The following is a 24412-nucleotide window of genomic DNA, read 5'->3' as shown; positions in this document are numbered from 1 at the left end:
TGCAGACTATTGTGGTAGTCTTACAGCTACAGCATGGCTTTTACTGGAAAAGGTTTCAGGCCAAAAGTGCAGATTGGCACATACTTGTGGCTGCTTACTTACAGAACACAGTATTTTCTTTTTTAATAAAAGAGAGAACACTTTGAAAAAAGTAGCTACTTTGCATTTGAAACCACATCTGGCTTACTTTTGGTGATATTACATGGTTTTGAAATATAGTACTGCAATTTTCAAGTAATTTAGAAAATGGGTTATGATAGGGTCAAAGTATAGTAGCAATTTGTCTCTGCAGTTATGTTCTATAGTATGTTGATGATGATACAATTCTTCCTAACCATATAATTGTTTTGTTCCTTGACAAACAACCACAGCTTTTTTTTTTCTAAAAGTAGCAGTTGATTGTCGGTATCCACATACTGCACAAGGATGATGTAAGTTTCATTATGGCTGCCAAGTAACTGCACTCAGCTCGGTCATCTCTTTCACCATCTCTACTCCTCTAATGGTTAACTATGGCTATTAACTATGGTTAATTGGCAGAGACTGTGAATGAAAAGAATCCCCCCTCCTGTTGCTGACGTTTCTCTCTATGTCTCTGCCTTTCTTTTTCTAGACTGCTTCAGCATGGAGTTATGATGGAATGGATATGAATATGAGCCAGTGGGAAGGCATTCGAGCCCCTCATCTCCGCCTGGCCTTGCTGCTGCTGTTGGTATTCTTGAAGTCACCACTCTGCAACGGTCAGAACACCCATGGGGCTCCTCAAGATGAATCTCACTTCAGCTTCACTCAGCCTGTCTACCATGCCACAATTTATGAAAACTCAGCAGCACGCACCTATGCCAACAGTAAAATTAAAATGGGCATCCACCTCGCCCAGCACTCCTGGGAGATCCGCTACAGAATCACCTCAGGTGACGATGACGGTTTTTTCAAGGCAGAGGAGTATGTACTCGGAGACTTCTGTTTCTTACGCATAAGGACTAAAGGTGGTAATGCCGCCATATTGAACCGAGAGATTCAGGATAATTATGTATTGACAGTGAAAGCTTCTGTCAAGGGAGAGGCTCTTCTTGAGACCTGGACTAAAGTCAGTATTCAGGTTTTGGATATGAATGACCTCCGGCCTTTGTTCTCTCCTACCACATACTCCGTCACCATAGCAGAGAGTACCCCTCTCAGAACTAGTATAGCACAAGTTACTGCCACAGATGCGGATATCGGTTCCAATGGAGAGTTTTACTATTTTTTCAAGGAAAAAACTGAACTGTTTGCTGTACACCCAACTAGTGGAGTGGTTACTCTCAGTGGAAGGCTTAATGTCGATGAGCAGAACCGTTATGACTTAGAAATTCTAGCGGTGGACCGTGGCATGAAGCTTTATGGAAATAATGGTATCAGCAGCACAGCCAAACTTTTTGTCCATGTAGAGCGTTTAAATGAACATGCTCCACTCATGAATGTCCTCACCCACAGCCCCTCATGGCTGGATAAAAATCTTGTGTATGCAGTGGTTACTGTTGAGGACCAAGATGAAGGCTTAAATGGAGAAATAGATTCCTTGGTCATTGTAGGAGGAGATCCGTCAGAGCAGTTTTTTGTTGACAGAACTAAAGAAGGAGAGTTTGCTATTAAAGCCTTTGAGTCAATAAGTCAAACGTACCCTTATGGCTGTAATCTTAGCTTGCAGGCTAAAGACAGGGGCACCCCACAGAAGTTATCTGCTGTTGAAGTCATCCAAATCAAGGTCGAAAAACATCAAAATTCAGATGCTAAATTTATGCAAGAGTTGTATGATGTCAGTTTAAATGAAATTTCACCTCCAGGTACACTTGTAGTGGCTGTTAAAATCACACCAGAACCTGATGATGCAGAATATATCTTAACAACCTCTGCGGATTCATCCTTTTTTCAAATGAATACCCTAACGGGTGTAATCTCTACTGCTCGCTGGTTCACTCAGGTGTTCCAGGATGTCTTTAATCTTGAAGTAGTGGAAATGGATAGTAATCTCAAAGTTAAAGTGAGGGTAACCATTGAGGATGCCAATGATCACACACCAACATTTGCTCAGTCCTCTTATGAGGTTTTTGTTAATGAAAGTGTACCAGTTGCAACCAGTGTATTAACAATTTCTGCAGTTGATAAAGATAAAGGTGAAAATGGATACATAACTTACAGCATTTCCAGTCTTCAGCCATTACCCTTTAAAATCAATCAGTTTTCTGGTGTTATAAGCACTACTGAAGAGCTGGATTTTGAATCCTCATCAGAAAGCTTTATGTTCATAGTCAGAGCATCTGACTGGGGGTCTCCTTACAGACGAGAAAGTGAAGTCAATGTAACAATCCATCTAGAAAATGTAAATGATAATCAGCCATTGTTTGAGAAGGTAGCATGCCAGGGGATTATTCCTGAGGATTTTCCAGTAAATGAAGTTATTACTACAATGTCTGCAATTGATATAGATGAATTAGAGTTAGTGAAATATAAGATTATTTCAGGTAACGAACAGGGGTACTTTGACCTCAACCCAGATTCAGGGGTTCTTGCACTGCAGCATTCTCTCTCAAGAGCCCATCCAAAGAGTGGTTTATTTAGTTTAAAAATAACTGCCACTGATGGTGAGAGCTTTTCGGATCCTATGTTTGTCAATATCTCAGTTGTTTATGGAAAATCTTCTTCCAAACGTTTCACATGTAAAGAAACAAATGTGGCTCAAAAATTAGCTGAAAAGTTACTGAAAAAGTCCAAAGCTAGCAATAAACCTAAAATTGAGGAAGGTTTTATTGACCTTTTTTCTGTGAATCGGCAGGCACCCCAGTTTGACAAAACATTTCCCACAGATATTACTGTGCAGGAAGACCTTAAGGTAGGCTCAAGTGTTTTCAATGTGAATGCCTATGATGGGGACACAGGTTTCAATGGTCAAATTCTATACTCTATTTCAGATGGAAATATTGATAACTGTTTTACCATTGACATACAGACGGGACTTATCAGTGTGTTCCTACACATGGACAGAGAAAAAAGAGATCGCTATCTCCTCAACTTAACTCTCTATGACCTTGGCCTTCCACAGAAAAGTTCCTGGCGGTTGCTTACTGTCTATATAGAAGATGCAAATGATAATGCACCCCAATTTTTGCAAGAAGGAGGCTTTAGAATTGTCATACCTGAAAACCTAGCCATAGGTACTGACGTCATCCAGGTTGAGGCCATTGACAAAGATCTTGGGCCCAATGGCGAGATTGTATACTCTCTTTTGACAAGCACCACTCAGTTTGGTATCAATTCCACTAGTGGGATATTATATGTTGCTGGCCAACTAGACAGGGAGTTTGTCTCTACGTTTAACCTAAAAATTGAGGCTCGGGACAAAGCGGAGAAAGGAAGCCAGAAGTTTTCTGTAACCACACTGAAAATCATTTTGGAGGATGTAAATGACTGTCCTCCACTATTTATCCCTGCTGTGTACAGAACCAGGGTTCTGGAGGATCTCCCAGTAGGAACAGTTGTAGCCTGGTTAGAAACTCTGGATCCAGATTTGGGGTTGGGAGGCCAGGTTCGGTACTCCCTAGCCAGTGATTATAATGGATGGTTTGAAGTAGACAGGGCAAATGGAGTTATTCGACTCACAAAGGAGCTGGACTATGAGACACAGCAGTTCTACAACCTTACTGTAAAGGCCAAAGACAAAGGAAGGCCTGTTTCTCTTCTTTCTGTTACCTTTGTGGAGGTGGAGGTTGTAGATGTGAATGAAAACCTCTATGCCCCATACTTTTCTGATTTTGCTTTGACTGGATTAGTTAAAGAAAATGCCCGGATTGGAACCACTCTACTCCAGGTCACAGCTAATGATGATGATGCTGGCAGAGATGGAGAAGTTCAGTACTCCATTCGAGATGGGAGTGGGCTTGGAAGATTTGCCATAGATGAAGAGACAGGTGAGTTTTCTTTGAAAATGATATTGCGTGTCATGCTTTTAGTCATGGCAAATGAGAATTATTGCATAACAGTTTGAATTATGGTTTTAAAACACTATATGGTTGTATAAAATTGTCTAGTGTTGTAACGTTCTTGTTACTGAAGTGTATTGTTTTAACTAAAATAAATAAAGAAGTCAATACAGCGTGAGTTGGGGAACACAGTAACCTACCGTGCTTTTTCAGATATAAAATCTGCACAAATTGGCTGTTTAGTTATTTTCGCATTATTGTTAATACTCTAACTGCAGCTTTTAGAACACCCAGATAATAATTTATTAAAATAGTCCCCGCTATAAGTAATGAATATGGAACATGGAATATGAAGATATTGTGCAATAAAAGATAGCCGGACCAGGACACAATGACAAAAAGTGGACTACTGGATCAAAAAGGCATAAAAGAACATACCGTATTTTCACGACCATAAGACGCACTGTACTAAAAGGCGCAGTCTCAGTTATGTGTGCCATTACTGTATTTAACACACACATAAGGCGCACTGGATCATAGGGCGCATACAAGTACCGTATGCGTATTTAAAAATAAAGCGGGAGCAAACCTGAGTTCGGTACCTTACTCACATTTCTATTACATTTCTATTACCGGTAATCGTCATCATCAACAACACACAAGCATACAAGTGTGCATATTTAAAAATAAAGCAGGAGCAAAACAAAGTTTGGTACTCACATTTTTATCATCAATCAAACCCATCGAAGTCCTCATCCTCTGTGTCTGAATTGAACAGCTGCGCTAAATCTCCATCAAACATGCCAGGTTCACTTTCTTCACTGTCAGAGTCACTTTCCGTGCCGTGCGGCTCCTCGGAAATGATGCCGGCTTTTGCGAAAGCTCGAACAACAGTGCCAGCAGACATGTTAGCCCAAGCATCTACAATCCATTGGCAAATTGTGGCGTAACTCGCCCGGCGCTGCCTTCCACTCTTGGTGAAACTGGTCTCCATCGGTCATCCATCGCTCCCAGGCCGCTCGCAGCCTTACTTTGAACGGGCGGTTCACACCGATGTCCAGCGGTTGGAGTTCCTTTGTCAGGCCTCCCGGAATGACAGCAAGCTCACAGTTCATTTGTTTCACTTGTTTTTTCACATCGGCTGTGAGATGGGCACGCATAGAGTCACAGATCAACAGCGATGGTGATGCGTGGAAAAAACCACCTGGTCTCCTTACATACACCTCCCTCAGCCACTCTTTCATCATTTCCTCATCCATCCAGCCCTTTTCATTTGCCTTAATGATGATTCCTGCTGGAAACTTCTCTTTAGGCAAAGTCTTTCGCTTAAAAATCACCATAGGCGGCAGTTTCTGTCCATTAGCATGGCAGCCAAGCACAACAGTGAAAGAAGACTTTTCGTGCCCCGTTGTGCGTATCGCTACCGTGCTGGTCCCCTTCTTCTCCACAGTGTGACTCACCGGGATGTCGAAAGTGAGCGGGACCTCGTCCATGTTTGTGATGTGGCTGGGCTGGATGTTTTTGTCGCCGATGTGTTTGCTGCAGTAAGAGCGGAAGATGGCCAGCTTTTCCTTATAATCCGCTGGAAGTTGCTGAGCTACCGTAGTCCTGGTCCGGATGGAAAAATGGCACCGTTTCATAAAACGAAAGCACCAAGGCGGACCTCCTTGGAAATGTTCAATGTTCATCTCTTCAGCTAGTGAAACTGCTTTTAGCCGAATGGTGACCGTCGAAACACTTCTCCCGCTCGTTCTTTGCTCGATGATCCACCGCTCGAGTCTTTCCTCCAACTTGGGCCACCGCGCCTTATGTCCGCGGAAACTCAGCTGCGTTTTCTTGACCTGCCGGAGCTTGTTTTCTAGCTTCCTCCATTTGCGAACCATCGATTCGTTAATCTTAAATTCTCTCGCCGCTGCTCGATTTCCATGTTCCTCCACATAGCTGATGGCCTTCAGTTTAAACTGTGCTTCGTAAGCGTGTCTCTTTGCCATTTTCAGGGTTGTTAAAACAACGATGTCCTGCATAACGCACATACCTGTTCTTTTATACAGGTATGTGCGATAAAGTCAACGCACGCACTTCACCCTTTAGCGTTCTCATGGTGTTCTCTACTACGTCCTCATTACAACACACAGGGCGCACTGCGCTATAGGGCGCGCCGTACTTTTTGAAGAAAATCTAAGACTTTTAAGTGCGCCTTATGGTTGTGAAAATACGGTAATGAGAATAGGGCACTGTTGGAATGATACTACACATGTAACTCCAATGGAAGTGGTTACATGAAGACGATGTGAGACCTATGGAGTCTTTGACACTGAACATCTGGACTAATGCAGAAACAACTAGTAGCTCAGTGCTCCAACATCTAGGAGGAGATTAACGAGGTACAACACAAAGGGAGAGCCAGGATGTCAGGTCAGGGGGCGATATCATCATCCCGGTCTTTCAATATTGGGTACCAAGCCCCAAGAGCAACAGATGTGTTGACTGTAGTGAGTGTGAGAGGAACTGACCTAGCGATAGAATCATGGCTAATCTGGCTAAGTGGCCAACTACCAAGACTATGTTAAGTATCCTCTGAAGGGTACTAAATGAAGGAAGTAAATGTAGCATTATAGACAATACCTACTGTGACCATCACAGAAACAATCTACACCATAACATGGAATTACTATCTATCTGCATTTGGTAAATGGTAAATGGCCTGCATTTGTATAGCGCTTTTTCTAGTCCCTAAGGATCCCAAAGCGCTTCACACTACATTCAGTCATTCACCCATTCACACACTGGCGATGGCAAGCTACATTGTAGCCACAGCTGCCGTGGGGCGCACTGACAGAGGCGAGGCTGCCGGACACTGGCGCCACCGGGCCCTCCGACCACCACCAGTAGGCAACCATGGGGTTAGTATCTTGCCCAAGGATATTTGGCATGCAGCCAGGAGGCAGCCTGGGATCAAACCACCGACCTTCTGATTAGTGGCTGACCTGCCCTGCCACCTGAGCTACAGCCACCCCAGTGGCAGCATAGTACTTTTTTTCCAATTATTTTTTTAAAAGTCAGGTCAAGGCTCCAAAAGCCCAAAGGCGATATGAGGGTGGCGGCTCACAACAGTTTTTGTTTGCTACATGGATCATTTTAGTTCAGCATCTTTCCTTTTGTTAGATTTCTTTAAGAGTTCAAAATGTGTTAATTACATAAATAAAATGTAATTTTCTCTGTAGCACTTCATGGATTTCATAAGCAACACACCTTAGTTGCTCTGTGGATTCTTTTAAAAAGCAGTTAAAAACTTTTCTGCTCAAACAAGCCTTTTGTTGATCTACATATTTTATATTCTTTACATTATTTACATTTGATCTTTTACATTGTGTATAATGTCTATTGATTGTATTGTTTATTTTAATCTTTCTCAACTCTCCTGGAACGCACGCTAATTCTTCTTAAATGGAAGGATTCAGGTCCACCAGTGTTTGTTCATTGTGTGAGAGAAGTAATGAAGTGCTTGCAGATAAAGCATTTGAGATACAGTTTGAGAGGGTCTCAAAGTAAATACTACAAATCCTGGTCATCCTTTATTGAATATGTGGAGAAGTTGTCATTTACTGAAGTATGATGTAATACTGCTTTTTATCTGTGGGGTTTTTTTCTTCTTCTTTAAAGCCACCTACTCTCTGTAACAAGCCAACAAGAACTGCACACAATGCAGCCCCCCCCCCCCTTTTATTTATTTATTTATTTTATTTTATTTTTGTTTTCTACCCTGTCCACATGGTAGTATTTCTTGTTTGTGTGCATAGATTATACATTTTCCTGCATCCAACTGGTTTGCCACTGTGCGCAAAACTGTGGTTTGCGCAACCTGTTTCACAATGGCAATGTTTGTAATCGCAACTCCAGTTATATTTTTCTGTATTTTTGTTAAACTGGAAAATTATAAATAAAGTTGTCAAAAAAAAGAAAGACCTGGAATCAGCAGGCACAATTGTTTCAAAGAAAACAATAAGTCCACTACCATGACCTGTATGCGTGCTCACAACACAAGACTCCATTGCTGACAAAAGCATGTTGGAGTGTGTTTAAAGGTTGCTGAACAACAGCAGAATATAGTCTGGTCAGATGAGACCAAACCGAACTCTTTGAATGCCATAACACACATTATGTTTAGTGGTCAAATGTCACCCTAAAAATACCATGCCAACAGTGAAGTCTGGAGGTGGGAATATCATGGTGTGGAGCTGTTTTTCAGACCTGAGCAATGCATGCAACTCACTTTTTTCTACTCAGGAGGCATTTTGAAGCTGTCATTGCTAACAAAGGCTTTATATGAAGTATTAAATATTAAAGTAAAAGCAAGTAAGTAAAATTGTATTTGTATAGCACCTTTCAAGACAAAAATCACAAAGTGCTTCACAGAAAAACTAAAACATAAAAACAGAAATCAACCAAAAGCAAGTTAAACTGATAGTTCTGTCCTTGGACTGTCCTCTGCGCATAAAACCGTCATCCTTTACTGTTATAAGTAGTTATTTAGCACTCTATATTTGTGCTAAATAACTAGAGTCTGTTGTCTCTTTTTTTCTTTTCTGTTTCTTAGTATAATAATAAGGTGATGGGGTATGGAGAGGAAACCATAGCTTGCTCTTAATATATGTATTAATATAGATATACTTGATCTACTGGTGTCTGTTGTAAGCTTAAGATCAGATGTCTTTCCTTTCTTGCACACATTCACATTTACACAAACATCCTGAAAACCAATAAGCTCTCCTTGCCATTCTTCCATCCACTCTGTTCAGCGCTTCACAACACAACACCCTGAACCTGTTGAACCCCAGTGCCCCCCATCTGGTTTCACAGGCTGCACCTCTAGGTCTGTTATTTAAATATAGACATATGGTTTGGTAAGTGCAGACTTCCCCATTCACCTGACGGCATGTACACGGAAAACAATGCCTCTGCTGAAAGCACAGATCTCACAGATTTTAAACCTGCTAGTTTCATCACGCTCCAACTAAAATTGCTGAACCAACAGCAAAAGAAGACCTAAATTATGCTTCACTTTTGAAAGACATTATCATGAATTCTGTCTTACCTTTGCTGCTTTGCTTCCAAAAAAAAAGAAATTGCGATAAAACTGCATTTCCAAGTCTGTTTCAAGAGCAGTTTTCCATTATAAATCACTAGTTTCTGCCTTATTATATTGTTTTTCTCACAGATGCAATATGCGTCAATCTCCTGTTGTGGACAGTGCAGCCGTCCGCTTTTAAAAAAATCTTTTTTGTTTTGGAAAAATTACCTCTGACAAGAAAGCCTAATTTGCTCTTTTTTCTTTGTTTTCTCTTCTGTTTTTTTTCTTACCCCCTTTCTCACTATCTCTTCTCCCCTGTATTTTTCTTTCTCTCCCTCTCTTTCTTTCATTCTTTCTCCCTGTCCTATCCCCTAGTCATGTCTGTCCCGTCTGTAACAACCAAAAATCAAATCAAATAAATACATAATTATAATAAAGGTCAATCAAATGGACGAATATGACAAGGCTACGATGATCCACTTGGTAAAGTAAATCCGCTTGGCATCTTTCTTGGCTTTCAGACAACAATTCTAATGGCTAAAGATCCAAACGGGACAGGCAAAAAAACAAAAACAAACAAACAAACAAAAAAAACCCACAGCAAACATGGAAACAAAACTTTCAAAATAAAACAAGAAACATGAAGAGACTTGAATTGGGAGACGCAAGCTTGACAAAAGAGATAGAGAGAGGGAGTGAGAGAGGGCGAGGGACACAGATGAGAAAGACACAAGGGGACCCTACATAGATGAGGAGATGACACATGACAAACACGAAAAGACTCATAAACATGGAGACATAGGTGAAATATAAACTAAAACTCAGCTAAATCCTAACTAATAATGACAACACAAGAACTTAACATGTTTCCAATATAACATAAGCAGGGCTCTAGACTAACTTTTTGCACTGGTGTGCCTAACTTTTTTTTCTTAGGTGCACCAGCACAAAAGTTAGGTGCACCCAAATCTTTCAACCGCATCACTTAACATCACAGTTTTACATGTGCACTCTTTTGAGGGGAAAGTTGCTGCCCATACAGACAATATTAATTTGCAAATGATTAACTAACAATCTTGTCAACACAAAGTTCTTTATTTGGAGCACCTTTCTACAAGAAAGATAAGTTACTGAAAAAAGTGCTTGTGCTTAAAGTGCACTTTTTGGCAATATTGTAGGGAATAATAAACTTAATCATCATCTCGGCCTCCTCTGATGACCTGTTTACTGCTGCCTGCCGCTTAAAGGAAGTAGGGAGAGGGGTAGGGATGGGTATCGAAAACCGGTTCTTGTTGAGAACCGGTTCCCACTGTTTCAATTCCTTGGAATTGTTTGACATTTTTGCAAACGATTCCCTTATCGATTCCAGTCGCCCCGAATGACGTCACCACGTTGCGGAGCGTCATTTACCTGGCAGGAAACACGGCGCGTAAGCGGCTCAAACGCTCAAAAGTTTACGAGAACGGATGACAACAGGGCAACTTGCAATACTTGCAAAGTAGATACTTAATTTAAGGGAGGAAACACTACGAATATGCAAAAGCATTTGCTCACAAAACACGTGATCACCTTAAATGAATGTCATGTTTTTAATTCCGCTCCGGACTCGTGAATCTCAACCCAGCAGCAGCGGTAACGTTTGCACGTCCTCTCCCGTTAATGCGGCAGGTAAATAATCAACTAACAGTGCATATTATGTTAGCGCAATCTGCCTTATTACTAAACCTGCCATTACTGTGCATTTAGGTGACCATGATAAGAGAGACACACAGAGTCTGGCTCAGATGCTGGCAGTTCTCGCTGCAGTCTACCGGTAGCGTCTCTTTTCAGGCCAGGATAGACGAATGTCACCAAGCAGTGACTAAGTTTGTGGTAAAAGCTTTGAACCAGTGTTGCCAACTCCTCAGTAAGGAAAATCGCTATTGGTTGTCCTAGAAGTCGCTAGAAGTCGCTAAATGACGTCATTGCCTAATTTGCATAATTGGTCATGCTAATCTAATTGTAACCTACCGTATTTTCACGACCATAAGGCGCACTGTGCTAAAAGGCGCAGTCTCAGTTATGTGTGCCCTTACTGTATTTAACACACACATAAGCGCCTTATGGACCATAGGGCGCATACAAGTACCGTATGCGTATTTAACAATAAAGCGGGAGCAAACCTGAATTCGGTACCTTACTCACATTTCTATTGCCGGTAATCGTCATCATCAACAACACACAAGCATACAAGTGTGCATATTTAAAAATAAAGCAGGAGCAAAACAAAGTTTGGTACTCACATTTTTATCATCAATCAAACCCATCGAAGTCCTCATCCTCTGTGTCTGAATTGAACAGCTGCGCTAAATCTCCATCAAACATGCCAGGTTCACTGTCTTCACTGTCAGAGTCACTTTCCGTGCCGTGCGGCTCCTCGGAAACGATGCCGGCTTTTGCGAAAGCTCGAACAACAGTGCCAGCAGACATGTTAGCCCAAGCATCTACAATCCATTGGCAAATTGTGGCGTAACTCGCCCGGCGCTGCCTTCCACACTTAGTGAAACTGCGTGGGAAAAAACCACCTGGTCTCCTTACATACACCTCCCTCAGCCAGTCTTTCATCATTTCCTCATCCATCCAGCCCTTTTCATTTGCCTTAATGATGATTTCTGCTGGAAACTTCTCTTTAGGCAAAGTCTTTCGCTTAAAAATCACCATAGGCGGCAGTTTCTGTCCATTAGCATGGCAGCCAAGCACAACAGTAAAAGAAGATTTTTCGTGCCCCGTTGTGCGTATCGCTACCGTGCTGGTCCCCTTCTTCTCCACAGTGTGACTCACCGGGATGTCAAAAGTGAGCGGGACCTCGTCCATGTTTGTGATGTGGCTGGGCTGGATGTTTTTGTCGCCGATGTGTTTGCTGCAGTAGGAGCGGAAGATGGCCAGCTTTTCCTTATAATCCGCTGGAAGTTGCTGCGCTACCGTAGTCCTGGTCCGGATGGAAAAATGGCACCGTTTCATAAAACGAAAGCACCAAGACGGACCTCCTTGGAAATGTTCAATGTTCATCTCTTCAGCTAGTGAAACTGCTTTTAGCCGAATGGTGACCGTCGAAACGCTTCTCCCGCTCGCTCTTTGCTCGATGATCCACCGCTCGAGTCTTTCCTCCAACTCGGGCCACCTCGCCTTATGTCCGCGGAAACTCAGCTGCGTTTTCTTGACCTGCCGGAGCTTGTTTTCCAGCTTCCTCCATTTGCGAACCATCGATTCGTTAATCTTAAATTCTCTCGCCGCTGCTCGATTTCCATGTTCCTCCGCGTAGCTGATGGCCTTCAGTTTAAACTGTGCTTCGTAAGCGTGTCTCTTTGCCATTTTCAGGGTTGTTAAAACAACGATGTCCTGCATAACGCACATACCTGTTCTTTTATACAAGTATGTGCGATTGTCCCGGTATATACGATCAACGCCCACACTTCACCCTTTAACGTTCTCATGGTGTTCTCTACTACGTCCTCCTTACAACACATAGGGCGCACCGCGCTATAGGGCGCGCCGCACTTTTTGAAGAAAATCTAAGACTTTTAAGTGCGCCTTATGGTCGTGAAAATACGGTATGTTGTTGGAGAGAGAAATAACATCGTGGAAGAGACATAAAGTGAGTAAAAAACGTCCTAAATGCATTTAGAGTTTATTTAGAACTACAAATTAAATTTATTTTAGCAATTATTGTTTTTTTTTTAATGTCACAATTCCAACCCTGCTCCTTTACCCGGGCTTGGACCGGCAAAAGTGACCTGAAATAGGCACTCTGGTGGAGTTACTTTGTGTGTGTGTTTATAAGTAGTTTTAAACCTTGTGATCCACAAAACAGCATACGAGTAAAAGAAGAACTGACTGCGTTACAGCACCCACTGCTTGTTGAGAGTAAAAGCGATACGCGCTTTCACGTCTTTTTTTAGCGACTTTTTTTCTAAAAAAAAGTCGCTAAGGGGTCTGAAAACTCGCTAAATATAGCGACAAAGTCGCTAAGTTGGCAACACTGGCTTGAACCCATTTGCCACAGCAGATGCCCCCAATTTTAGGTAAGTGAATGTGTTTAATTGTAGGCAGGGACATTACTGGATATTCTTGTGTAATTGCTACTGAATAATTTATGTTATGCTTTGTTATTGCTACAGAAGAATATTTATTTTATTATTTTACATTTACAATTTTTTTTCCTGGGGACCCTGTGACACTCCATTGAAGAGCCGTAGGCTGGATCTCTTAAGATCTCACTGTTGGGTTTGTAAGGCCATGTTACTCCTAAATTTCTATCTTGTTCAAAGAGAAGATATAAAAATATTCTGCAGTAGAACAAAAACGTAACAAAACCATGAATCAACATAAGAACATTACCCGATGCTGCAGAAGTGAAGCAGAGTAATGTTACAGAGACTTTATTAGAGACATGGCTAAGCGTTTTGTAATTTGGCATCATTGTAAAATGTTTATATTTCTTCAGTATTGAACAGCAGAAATGAGGCTTTAGCGACCGACAGCGCTGTACACAATGGTAGACTGGTGTGTAATAAGCAAATGAATAATGCAGAAAACAGAGATTTAAGATGGGGAAACTGTTCTTGAAGTGCATTTTGGTCTGAGAGGGACAAAACCTGTAGCTCAAAATCTGTGTGCTGTCGACTCACTGATGCGTCAGGTCCACACTTTGTGTTTACATTTATCTGGAATCTGTTTACTTGCTCTCATTTACTGTTTTAGCTGTTTGGTGGTTGTTGAAATAGGTTGGTGACCTCCTGGCATTACTGGCAAAATGCATTTATATTTAACAATTGATTCAGGATTTAATGAATCAATATTGCGTTATTCAAGCTAAAATCAGTTTTAACAGTTTGCAACAGTTAAAAACTAACAACCTAATTACTCCACATACATATTTTATGAGGTTTTTTTTTTACTCAGAAGTACCACTGCAGGACTTGGTTGTGCATTAGCAACAAAAAGTTTAATTTGAGCCTGAGAGGGTTAATCGGAATATCGATTATTGAAACCCACCCTACTACTCACCTCTATCTATCCGTCTGGACTATCAAACGCACATACATGTAGGCCAACGGGAATATCTGGAACACAGCCAATTAAAGAGGTCCCACCCCTGACTATCTCTGATTGGTTTAGACCACGATTTGGGCATAATGTATGTTTGTTTGTTGTTGAGCACACGGACTTTCAGACTTGCGGGCACTTTTTAAAAAATTTTTTTTTACTCAAACGGCTGGTCGCACTGGTGCAACCTAGGATTTTTTTTTAGTTGCACCATTGAGAAATTAGGTCACATTTGCAACTCAATTGGTCACACTGTAGAGCCCTGATAAGAAATCAAAAGTACAAAATAAACTCAAAATGCTGGGTCACAAACCCAGCCCCCTGAAATGTTATCCGCTTAAGCCTAATCTAAAAAGTGGAGACGATGTCTGTCTTTCAAATTCAAACTGGGAACTGGTTCTACTGAAGAGGGCCTTGAAAGCTGAAGGCTATGCCACACATTCAAACTGCTACAGCACAGTTCTTTTAATTTCAGTGGTAGCAAAATATTCTGAACTGCTCTTTGAGCATTTTTGGAGGAATAGGATTTAGTAATAAATTGAAAGAAATTGCTTAAGTTGTTGAATGTAGAAAGGTCGTTATGAGAGAAAACCTTAAGTAAATTTCAGCAGTTATGAAATTTGCGCCACTTTATGACACGTGTGCGATGGATTTGAATATTCATCAAGTCATTACTAGGTAAAGCTTAAGGACTGCTTGGCTTAATGGGGCTCTAACTCTTTGTCAGGCTGGCTAAAGTGCTGTTACTGTAATTCAAAAAATTAAACATTATCTAAATATGATCACTCAAAAATAGTGTTTTTAGGGAGTACTGTTAAATGTCCATTTCCTAAGACATATATCAGGACAGTTCCAGAGTTTGTTAAAATAGAATGCGATCATTTACGATCCGGGATTAATATTACTGACTTACCCAACTTGACACTGGAGACGCTTGGATAAGTGCAAATTCTATTTTATTCACACACTTTGGCTGAAAATAACACAGCTTAAAACTCACTGCTCCTCTGCTCTGTTTTCATACATCCAGCTCAGTACTCTCCTTCTCCCAACATGCTACTGTTTTTAGAGACAGCAGAGGCATGATTAAATATCTACCCACAGCTGCGTCAAGCAGACTCCCCTACCAGTGCCTCTGAACCCACTGCACCACCCCTCCACTGCGGTTGAGCCTTATATATTGATGTTAAAATAACCCACTATATAACTTTTTTTTCTGAACTGAGGACTAGATCAGATAAAAAGTCAGGGGAGAAGTAAAACTGAACACGCTGACATCACACATGGACATGAACCTTCAAAGTAAAAAAGGAAATAACTGTCATGAAATGCTGTGTGGCAGGCAGGAGATGAGGACTCAAAGTGCAGGACTCAGACTCAGGGGATGAACTCAAAATCACAGCTTTATTTGCTGGTCACAGAAAAACGAGCATACAAAGTAAACTAAGCTAAACTGGGAAACAATGAGCTAAAACTCACAGGGAGATCCACACAGCATGAGGGACGACGCGACACAGACTCAGAGAAACACAGGGTTTAAATACACTGGGAAGCAACGAGGGGAATGAGACACAGAAGGAGAGCACAGCTGGGGGAAATAAGAACTGACAAGACAAGGAAGCGTAAACTGAAAACATTCACATAAGACACGGACCTTCAATGTAAAACAGGAAGTATGACACAGAGACGCGAACTAGACTAGGGGAGACAGAGCAACTAAGAACACAGACAACACCAACAACAAAGAGACACAGAGGGCAGCTACTAAATACTCAGAGAACTAAACAGAATACAAGAAAACCAAACTAAGACACTACACTAAAGAATAAGCTGGGACAACAAAGAGAACTAAGAACATAATACAAAAAACTCAGAGGCACAAGAAACTCAAAACACTGGGTCACAGACCCAGGACCGTGACAATAACAACACAAAGACGCAGACAAGACTCTAAACTACACCTGCAGGAAAAACGAGGACACCAAAACAAAACCTAAGAACTAAACCCTTAACTAAACTGAAACATAGAATTCTAATAATAGTCAAGGAAGAACAAGAATCAGAATATAATACAAAATACAAAATCAAACCAAAACATGACAACTCAAAATACTGGGTCAAACTGACCCAGAACCGTGACACATCAAGTATTTCGAGATGTACAGCTCTGCAACACATACAAGTGAAGAGAAGACCATACTTCTTCAGTTCCTTTCTTGCATCCTTCACATAGAACAGTCCAAAGCAATCCATGCCACAATATGTGAATGGAGGGGTAATTTCCATTCTGTCCTCTGGCAAATCTGCCATTTTTGGATCTTGTGTGTTCCTTCTATACTTCCTGCATGTGACACACTTAAAGATATGTGAGGCAACTGCACTGCTGCATCCAATGACCCATATCCCATTAGATCGCAATTCATTTACAGTCATACCTCTTCCTTGATGCTGTACTTTCTCATGATAATGCTTGATCAATAAAGAAGACACGTGACTTGTTTTTGGCAGAATGGCAGGATGTTTAACACGTGGATGAAGATCACTTTTTGTTAAGCGGCCGCCTAATCTCAGCACACCCTGCTCATCCAAAAATTGACTTAATTTGCATAGCTAGTTTGCTTTGTCTTTGGATTTTACGTCCTTGCATTGCTGTAAATTCTTGATTTCACTGCTGAATGCTTCTCTTTGGACCAATCTGATTATGAAAAGTTCAGCTTGTTGTCTTTCCTCAACACTTGTACTTCCATTGAGTTTGGGACCAAGACCCTTGACTTGCTTAGCATGACGTTTAAGACAAGCAATAGCCTTAACAGCTCTTTTCCAGTCAGAAAACTTAGTCAGGCGGTCCAACAATGTTCTATTTAACCTTGCACCTGGTGTTGAACATCTGAGCCCTTCGAAGTTCTGGATCATTGTCACTAACCTCTCCCACCTGAGCATCTCTGGTGGGTAGCTCCTTTTCCCACAGAAAGTCTGGGCCAGTGAACCAATTTGAAGCAACGAGCTGATCTGCCGATAACCCTCCCGAAGCATGGTCCGCCGGATTGTCTTCGGATTGCACATGATACCATTGGTTGAGTTGAGTGTTTCTTGACAGTTACTCTGAACTGAAAGTCATCAGAGGATACGCACCATTGCACACCCAGTGCTCTTTCTAGGAGCGGCTCCCCTAAATCTATGTCCAGCTCTTTGACAATGTCAGCACACTGTTCCTTTGGTATTGACTCCAATACCTTCTTGCTGTTGGGAATGAACTTGTGTAGTCTAAGCTTGCCTGCACTGCAGAACTCTCTCGCTTCCTTAATCAGCTCGATTGCCTCAGCATCAGACCTTACACTCACCAGTCCATCATCAACATAAAAATTTCTTCAGATGAACTTGACAGTGCTTTGGCTAAATCGATCCTGACCTTCTGTGGCTAGATGTTTAAGTCCAAAATTGGCACAGCCAGGTGAGGAAGCTGCTCTAAACAAATGGACTTTCATCCAAAAAACTGATGGCAGAGACTCGAGATCACCATTCTCCCACCATAAGAACCTCAAGTAGTCTTGGTCTTCAGACTTTACATGGAATTGATGGAACATTCATTCCACATCACACATAATAGCGACTGGGCCCTTTCGAAATCTACAAAGAACTCCCACCAAGGTGTTTGTGAGCTCTGGCCCTGTAAGAAGGTGGTCATTCAATGATATATCTTGAAATCTTGCCGAGCAATCGAAGACCACTCGCAGTTTCTCTGGCTTTTGAGGGTGGTATACACCATGGTGGGGAATACAGTGGGGCAAAAAAAGTATTTAGTCAGCCACCGATTGTGCAAGTTCCCCCACCTAAAATGATGACAGAGGTCAGTAATTTGCACCAGAGGTACACTTCAACTGTGAGAGACAGAATGTGAAAAAAAAAATCCATGAATCCACATGGTAGGATTTGTAAAGAATTTATTCGTAAATCAGGGTGGAAAATAAGTATTTGGTCAATAACAAAAATACAACTCAATACTTTGTAACATAACCTTTGTTGGCAATAACAGAGGTCAAAGGTTTACTATAGGTCTTTACCAGGTTTGCACACACAGTAGCTGGTATTTTGGCCCATTCCTCCATGCAGATCTTCTCGAGAGCAGTGATGTTTTGGGGCTGTCGCCGAGCAACACGGACTTTCAACTCCCGCCACAGATTTTCTATGGGGTTGAGGTCTGGAGACTGGCTAGGCCACTCCAGGACTTTCAAATGCTTCTTACGGAGCCACTCCTTTGTTGCCCGGGCGGTGTGTTTTGGATCATTGTCATGTTGGAAGACCCAGCCTCGTTTCATCTTCAAAGTTCTCACTGATGGAAGGAGGTTTTGGCTCAAAATCTCACGATACATGGCCCCATTCATTCTGTCCTTAACACGGATCAGTCGTCCTGTCCCCTTGGCAGAAAAACAGCCCCATAGCATGATGTTTCCACCCCCATGCTTCACAGTAGGTACGGTGTTCTTGGGATGCAACTCAGTATTCTTCTTCCTCCAAACACGACGAGTTGAGTTTATACCAAAGAGTTCTACTTTGGTTTCATCTGACCACATGACATTCTCCCAATCCTCTGCTGTATCATCCATGTGCTCTCTGGCAAACTTCAGACGGGCCTGGACATGCACTGGCTTCAGCAGCGGAACACGTCTGGCACTGCGGGATTTGATTCCCTGCAGTTGTAGTGTGTTACTGATGGTGACCTTTGTTACTTTGGTCCCAGCTCTCTGCAGGTCATTCACCAGGTCCCCCCGTGTGGTTCTGGGATCTTTGCTCACCATTCTCATTATCATTTTGACCTTGATCTCACCTTGGGTCAACACACCTGAACCACATGATTAGTTCGTTACCAGGCCTCTGGAGAACTGCAGGAGCTAATTTAGCCATTTAAATCAACTGTGTTGGTTGAAGGACATATCTAAAACCTGCAGGGACACCGGCCCTCGAGGCCTGGAGTTGCCCACCCCTGCTCTAGCTGATACTGCGTGGCTTTTTGGTTCCATCTGTTGCTTAACCAGTCAGGCAACTTGGCTGTCAGTTTTTGATTTTCAATGCCATCATCAAGAATACGTAGACTCTCATTGTGAGCCATGGCACATTCACAACTGTGTAAAAAGTCCACAAATTTCCTTACGTCAGCGCTCTCTCTTCACGCTGTTTTTGGCCAGGCATGTAATTTGTCTCGGCAGGCTTTTGGCAATCATAAAAGGCTGGCTGTATCGCTCATTGAGCAGTTCCCATGCAGCATCATATGCAGTATCTGAACCAATCAGAAAATAACCGTCTAATGCCTCTCTAGCCACTCCTCCAACAGATTTCTGAAGGAAGAATATTTTCTCTGAGCTTGGAATGTTTTTCTTTTCAATTAGAGCTTGGAAGGATGACTTCCAATGATTAAACTTGAGTGGATCACCACTAAAAACTGTGGGCTCTGGAATAGGTAGCCTATTTGCTGATATAATAATAATGGATTGGATTTATATAGCGCTTTTCAAGGCACCCAAAGCGCTTTACAATACCATTATTCATTCACTCTCACATTCATACACTGGTGGAGGCAAGCTACAGTTGTAGCCACAGCTGCCCTGGGGCAGACTGACAGAAGCGAGGCTGCCATATCGCACCATCGGCCCCTCTGGCCAACACCAGTACGCAAGTAGGGTAAAGTGTCTTGCCCAAGGACACAACGACCAGGACAGAGAGCCCGGGGATCGACCTGATTGAGTCAGTCAGGCTATACAGACCTATAGGATAAATACTGTTTATAAATACATTCATATTATGATCATTCTCACTGTACTTTATGTATATATTAAAAGGAAAATCTTTGTGTATTTTAATGTATATAGTAACCCATGTGTCCATAGTATAGCATTTTCCGTTTTTTTTTATTTCCAGGCTATTTTTCTTATTTATTTTTTATTGTTTTCTAATGCATCTCTAATTCACCTTTTCTTGTTGTCCCTTGCGCTGCTGTAACAAGTGAATTTCCCCAGTGTGGGATTAAATAAAGTCTATGTCTAACATAAATACAGAGACATGGAAACATGGATTGTATTACTCTGATGGATGTATCAGAGCAACTTGGGGTTGTCCTCTTGCCCAAGGATTTTTGGCATGCAGACTGGGGCTAACATTGAGCCACCAATCTTCGGATTATTAAATGACCTTCTCTACCTGCTGAACTACAAAATGGAAATGATTCACTGAAATTTCTATTCTTGTTTAAAATAGAACTAGCCAGTTGTACAGCTACAGTGTAAAACAGCTTTGGCATTACTTGAATAGGTGGCATTTCTTTTTTTGATACTTTTGTAGTAAGCTCTTGCTCTTGTTCTTTTTGTCTTTTCCCCTATTAGGCGTGATCTACACCACTGATATGTTGGACCGAGAGAGCAAGGACTCCTATTGGCTAACAGTTTATGCCACCGACCACGGTGTGGTTCCTCAGTTCACCAGTATTGACGTATTTATCCAGGTGGAGGATGTTAATGACAACGCCCCGTTGACTTCTGAACCTCTGTACCGAACCTCAGTGCCTGAGAATTCTCCACGTGATGTTTCTGTAATCCAGATCGAGGCTCAAGATCCTGATGCCACACTCTCCACTACTGCTGAGAGGCTCAACTACCGCATTATTAGTGGAAACCCACAGAATTTCTTCACCGTCAATACCCGCACTGGTGAGAAAGCATGTGTGCATCTTTCATCAAAAAGGTAGTGCTATATGTTAACATAAGCAAATTTAATTAGAAACCAGGAGTTGTAATTATAGGTTTAGGTTATAGGTTATTTTTTTCACTAATGAATTATCTTTCTTTTGTCTGCTGTGCATAACAAGTAGCAGTAACACTTACAGCTTGGTAATAAAGTGATAATAGCAGGGTAACAAGGCAGAAACAAGAACCTAATAATATGGTAATTTCTAAGTTATTACCACTAAATTACAAAGCAGTAACCAATTACTGCGACAAAATGTTTCTCCCACTCAAAACGCTATGTCCAGATGAACAGAATCAACCTTTAGGGATTTACTTAGCTGGATAATTGAGCATGCATCAAGACATCCAAGTAATTTAATCCTAACAACAACGGTTACAATTGAGTAGAAGTATACTGAAATTCATGTAATTGGATAATAGACCCCCAAAACTGGGGGTAATAATGTGGAAATAAAAACATCCCCATGAGGCAAAACCAATTAGTAGTAGGTCTCTCAAAGTCCACCATCATCTCCACTGTCTTGAGCAGGGTGAGCTCCAGGTATGACATGTTCAGTTTTTTCTTAAGGAAGTACAGGAGAATGTCTATGGTTTAAAATATGTAATTGGCTTCAACAATTGAAATTACAAGTTTACAGCGCTGGACCTCGGTGTGAAATCAGCCACCTGCCTCACATGAAGGATGACCTTCAGATTGGGCTATACAGTTTTACAATAACAAGTATTATTATGACTACTTCCGGAAGCGGCATGGCGGTCCCTCTGTCTCCCTGTGAATCTTCTCCTCTCTCCGTTCACATCTGACCTCGCCCGTATCTGCTCCTTTCCTGGAATAAAACAGAGAAGACGCCTCCCTGCCTATACTTGATTATTAATATTATCCTACTGATTCTATTTATCTATTCTATTTATTCTATTCTGTCTAAGTTTGGGACATTCTGTTCGGACTCCCTTGGCTCAGAAAATATCATCCTGACTGTTAACCAGTTATGTGTAAGCATGTTCTGGACCAGACAGTGGATTCATGGATGTACCTGTCATCCATGAACTTAAAGAGTTTCACAGATTATTCTCCTGAGGAGCATCCATTAGTGTAGAGGGAGAAGAGCAGTGAGGAAAAAACATACCCCTGGGGGAGGCCGGTGCTGATGGTCTTAGTGGGATGTGATGCTTTTTCAGTGCTCACCTGCTGCTTGCTTGTAGTCATTTAATCCTTTGGTGGACTTCTTTGAGATCAAGATGACAGTGGAGCATTTGAAGCAGGAGGGGACTTCACACAGCTCCAGAGATCTCTTAAAGATGGAGGCCAGTTGGTTGGCACAGACTTTCAGATAGGAGGGAAACACACTATCAGGTCCTGGAGCTTTTCTAGTCTTCTGTCTCTGGAAGAGCAGACACACATCGTCCTCAAGGATCTTTAATGCAGGTCGGGGGTCAGAGGGGAGGGGGATGAGGGCTGCAAGTAGTTTTTTTGTGTAGGCATTAGGTGAGGGTGAGCCGGTGGGAGGTATGAATGATTGTCTTTCAAATCTGCAGTAGAAGGTGTTAAGGTTGTTAGCCATTCGGCTTCTCTTCAGGGTGCTGGGATGCACTCCTGTAGCTGGGGATGTGCTGCAGGCCTCTGAAAACTGGTGTAGGGTTGCTGGCTAAGAAGTTGTTTTTAAGCTTCTCCCTTCAGTTCCTTTTACCCTGATCTTCTTGCTCAGCTCATTTCTGGCCTACTTGTACAGGGCCCAGCCCCTGCTGCTGTAGGTCTCCTCCTTGGTCCTTCTTGGCGCAGCTTCTTCAGAATTGGAGTGAACCATGGTTTGTTATTATTGCATTTGCAAAAGGTCTTAGTCTGCCCACACAAGTCTGCACAAAAACTTATGTATGATGTCAGTATGTTCATTCAAATCGGAAGTTGCAGCTTCAAAAACACTCCAGTCTGTGCAGTCAAGGCAGGATTGTAATTTGTCCCAAGTGCTTGGTCCACTTCTTCATAGTTTTAAGTTAAGTTCTTCATAGTTTTTAAAATAATTAAAAGTATTAGTCATTGTATTGCCATGTAGATATATCATAGACAGATCACTGAAAAATATAGCCATTACAGACGTAGTAATGCTAATGAGAGGAAAGACCAAAGCATAAGCCAAAACAAGTCAAAGCTGGCCGACAGTTTGAATTGACTGATCTAGCCTTCGTTCAAGTCCGCCCTTACTTCCATGTTTTTCCGGTCGCCAGCACCACGGTGTGAAAACTTTAAAATGGACCCAGAAATGTCGCTCCATTTTTTGTACATTTTTAGTTCTCTTGGAGCTAGAAAAACTTTGTCATCGCCGGCATGTTTTGTACCTTAAGCTCATCAGAGACAATCATATGCAGGTAAAATAATTTCCTTTAATCTACACGCATTTAGGAATTACTAGTTTCATGGATAATTTCAGTGCCTGAATGATTGTGCACATTTACTGTTTCATATAAAATGTGTAAACTAAATCTCTTTGAAACTTATAGAAGAACTTTTTCTATTTCTATTTATTTTCTATTATTCATTTGATCCTGTAACTTATTTGTGTGCATAGATAGGCTGTAAAAATGTCACAAAGCTGAAAACATTGTTATTTTTGAGTTCACAAAAAAGCTTAGTTACACAGATAAAGTGTATAAAATTTAAGTCTTTTCACAACTTATTTGTATATTTTACTTAAGCTTAATAATCAGAATAATGCTTTAATCTCTTCAAATGAATGAAATCATACCTTTCTACAAAAACTGTTTATGTTGTTCTCCACCTTTTCCTTAACCAGACCAGACCCTTGTCCTTGTACTGTAGGATTAACCTGAGTGTCCCAGTCCTGGACCGTTTTTTTAACCAGGAGGATCCCAGTCCTGATTTTTGTTGATGTATTATAAATATTCTTGTTTTATTGTTTTTGTTATTTACTTCAAACATATCACCAAAAGGTTAATTCGGAAAAATCAAAATTGACTCTAAAAGTGTATTCCTCTCCCGCATTACCTCCGTCTTCGTCCGCGATTGTTATAAGAAAAATCCTCCTGTGTGACCCGCAATGAATCATGGGATATGGTAGGCTACCAAGGATACACGCAACTCAACCTTCAAATCTGGGGAAAAGTAGGACGCATTTGTTGCCACATTTGGAGGACTCTTCAAATTTGGAAAGCTTTCGTCGCGTCACTGTGACATAATTGCCCAAAATTGTGGCCTACAAATGCTACCCCTGAATTTGGACACAGCATATGACTATATTAGAGAGTTGTTTTGATACAGAAGGAATCAGGGCTAGAAGATAACCCAGGTATCATAATGTAGGCATGAAGAAGACCTGTCTTCTGCTATAATTTGTTTTGACGATCCACATAAGCCTGGAATACCACCAGGCATACCACCCTTTAGAGTTGACCCAAAATGTATAAAGTGACGTTAACGGCATAACTGCATTAACGTGGCAAATCTCAGCACTAATTTTTAAGTTATCTCCAGTGAATTATCAGCAAACAGATTTCACATTTCCTAAATTCTTGTTTGATAGTTTAATTGTTGTCTACTGTTTATT

General features: G+C 41.5%; 1 protein-coding gene across 2 annotated transcripts in view; it reads left to right on the top strand.

Moving 5' to 3' along the window:
* The first annotated feature begins 637 nt into the window (after positions 1 to 637).
* Positions 638 to 24412, top strand: part of fat3a (FAT atypical cadherin 3a) — a 132700-nt gene continuing 108925 nt past the window's right edge. The window contains exons 1-2 of one of the 2 annotated variants that reach the window (XM_085371094.1): positions 638 to 3947; positions 20490 to 20813. In XM_085371094.1, coding sequence (XP_085227220.1) covers positions 641 to 3947; positions 20490 to 20813 — 3631 coding nt within the window. In that variant the 5' untranslated portion in view covers positions 638 to 640. The remainder of the gene's footprint in view (positions 3948 to 20489; positions 20814 to 24412) is intronic. The other variant, XM_085371093.1, reaches the window with a different exon arrangement.

This window comes from Diplotaxodon limnothrissa, linkage group LG14, assembly GCF_057381915.1.
Source record: "Diplotaxodon limnothrissa isolate DT_005_m linkage group LG14, D_limnothrissa_male_GT1.1, whole genome shotgun sequence".
Taxonomy (NCBI): Eukaryota; Metazoa; Chordata; class Actinopteri; order Cichliformes; family Cichlidae; genus Diplotaxodon; species Diplotaxodon limnothrissa.
Note: the sequence above shows the minus strand (reverse complement) of the source record. Positions and strands in the feature narration are given on the sequence as shown.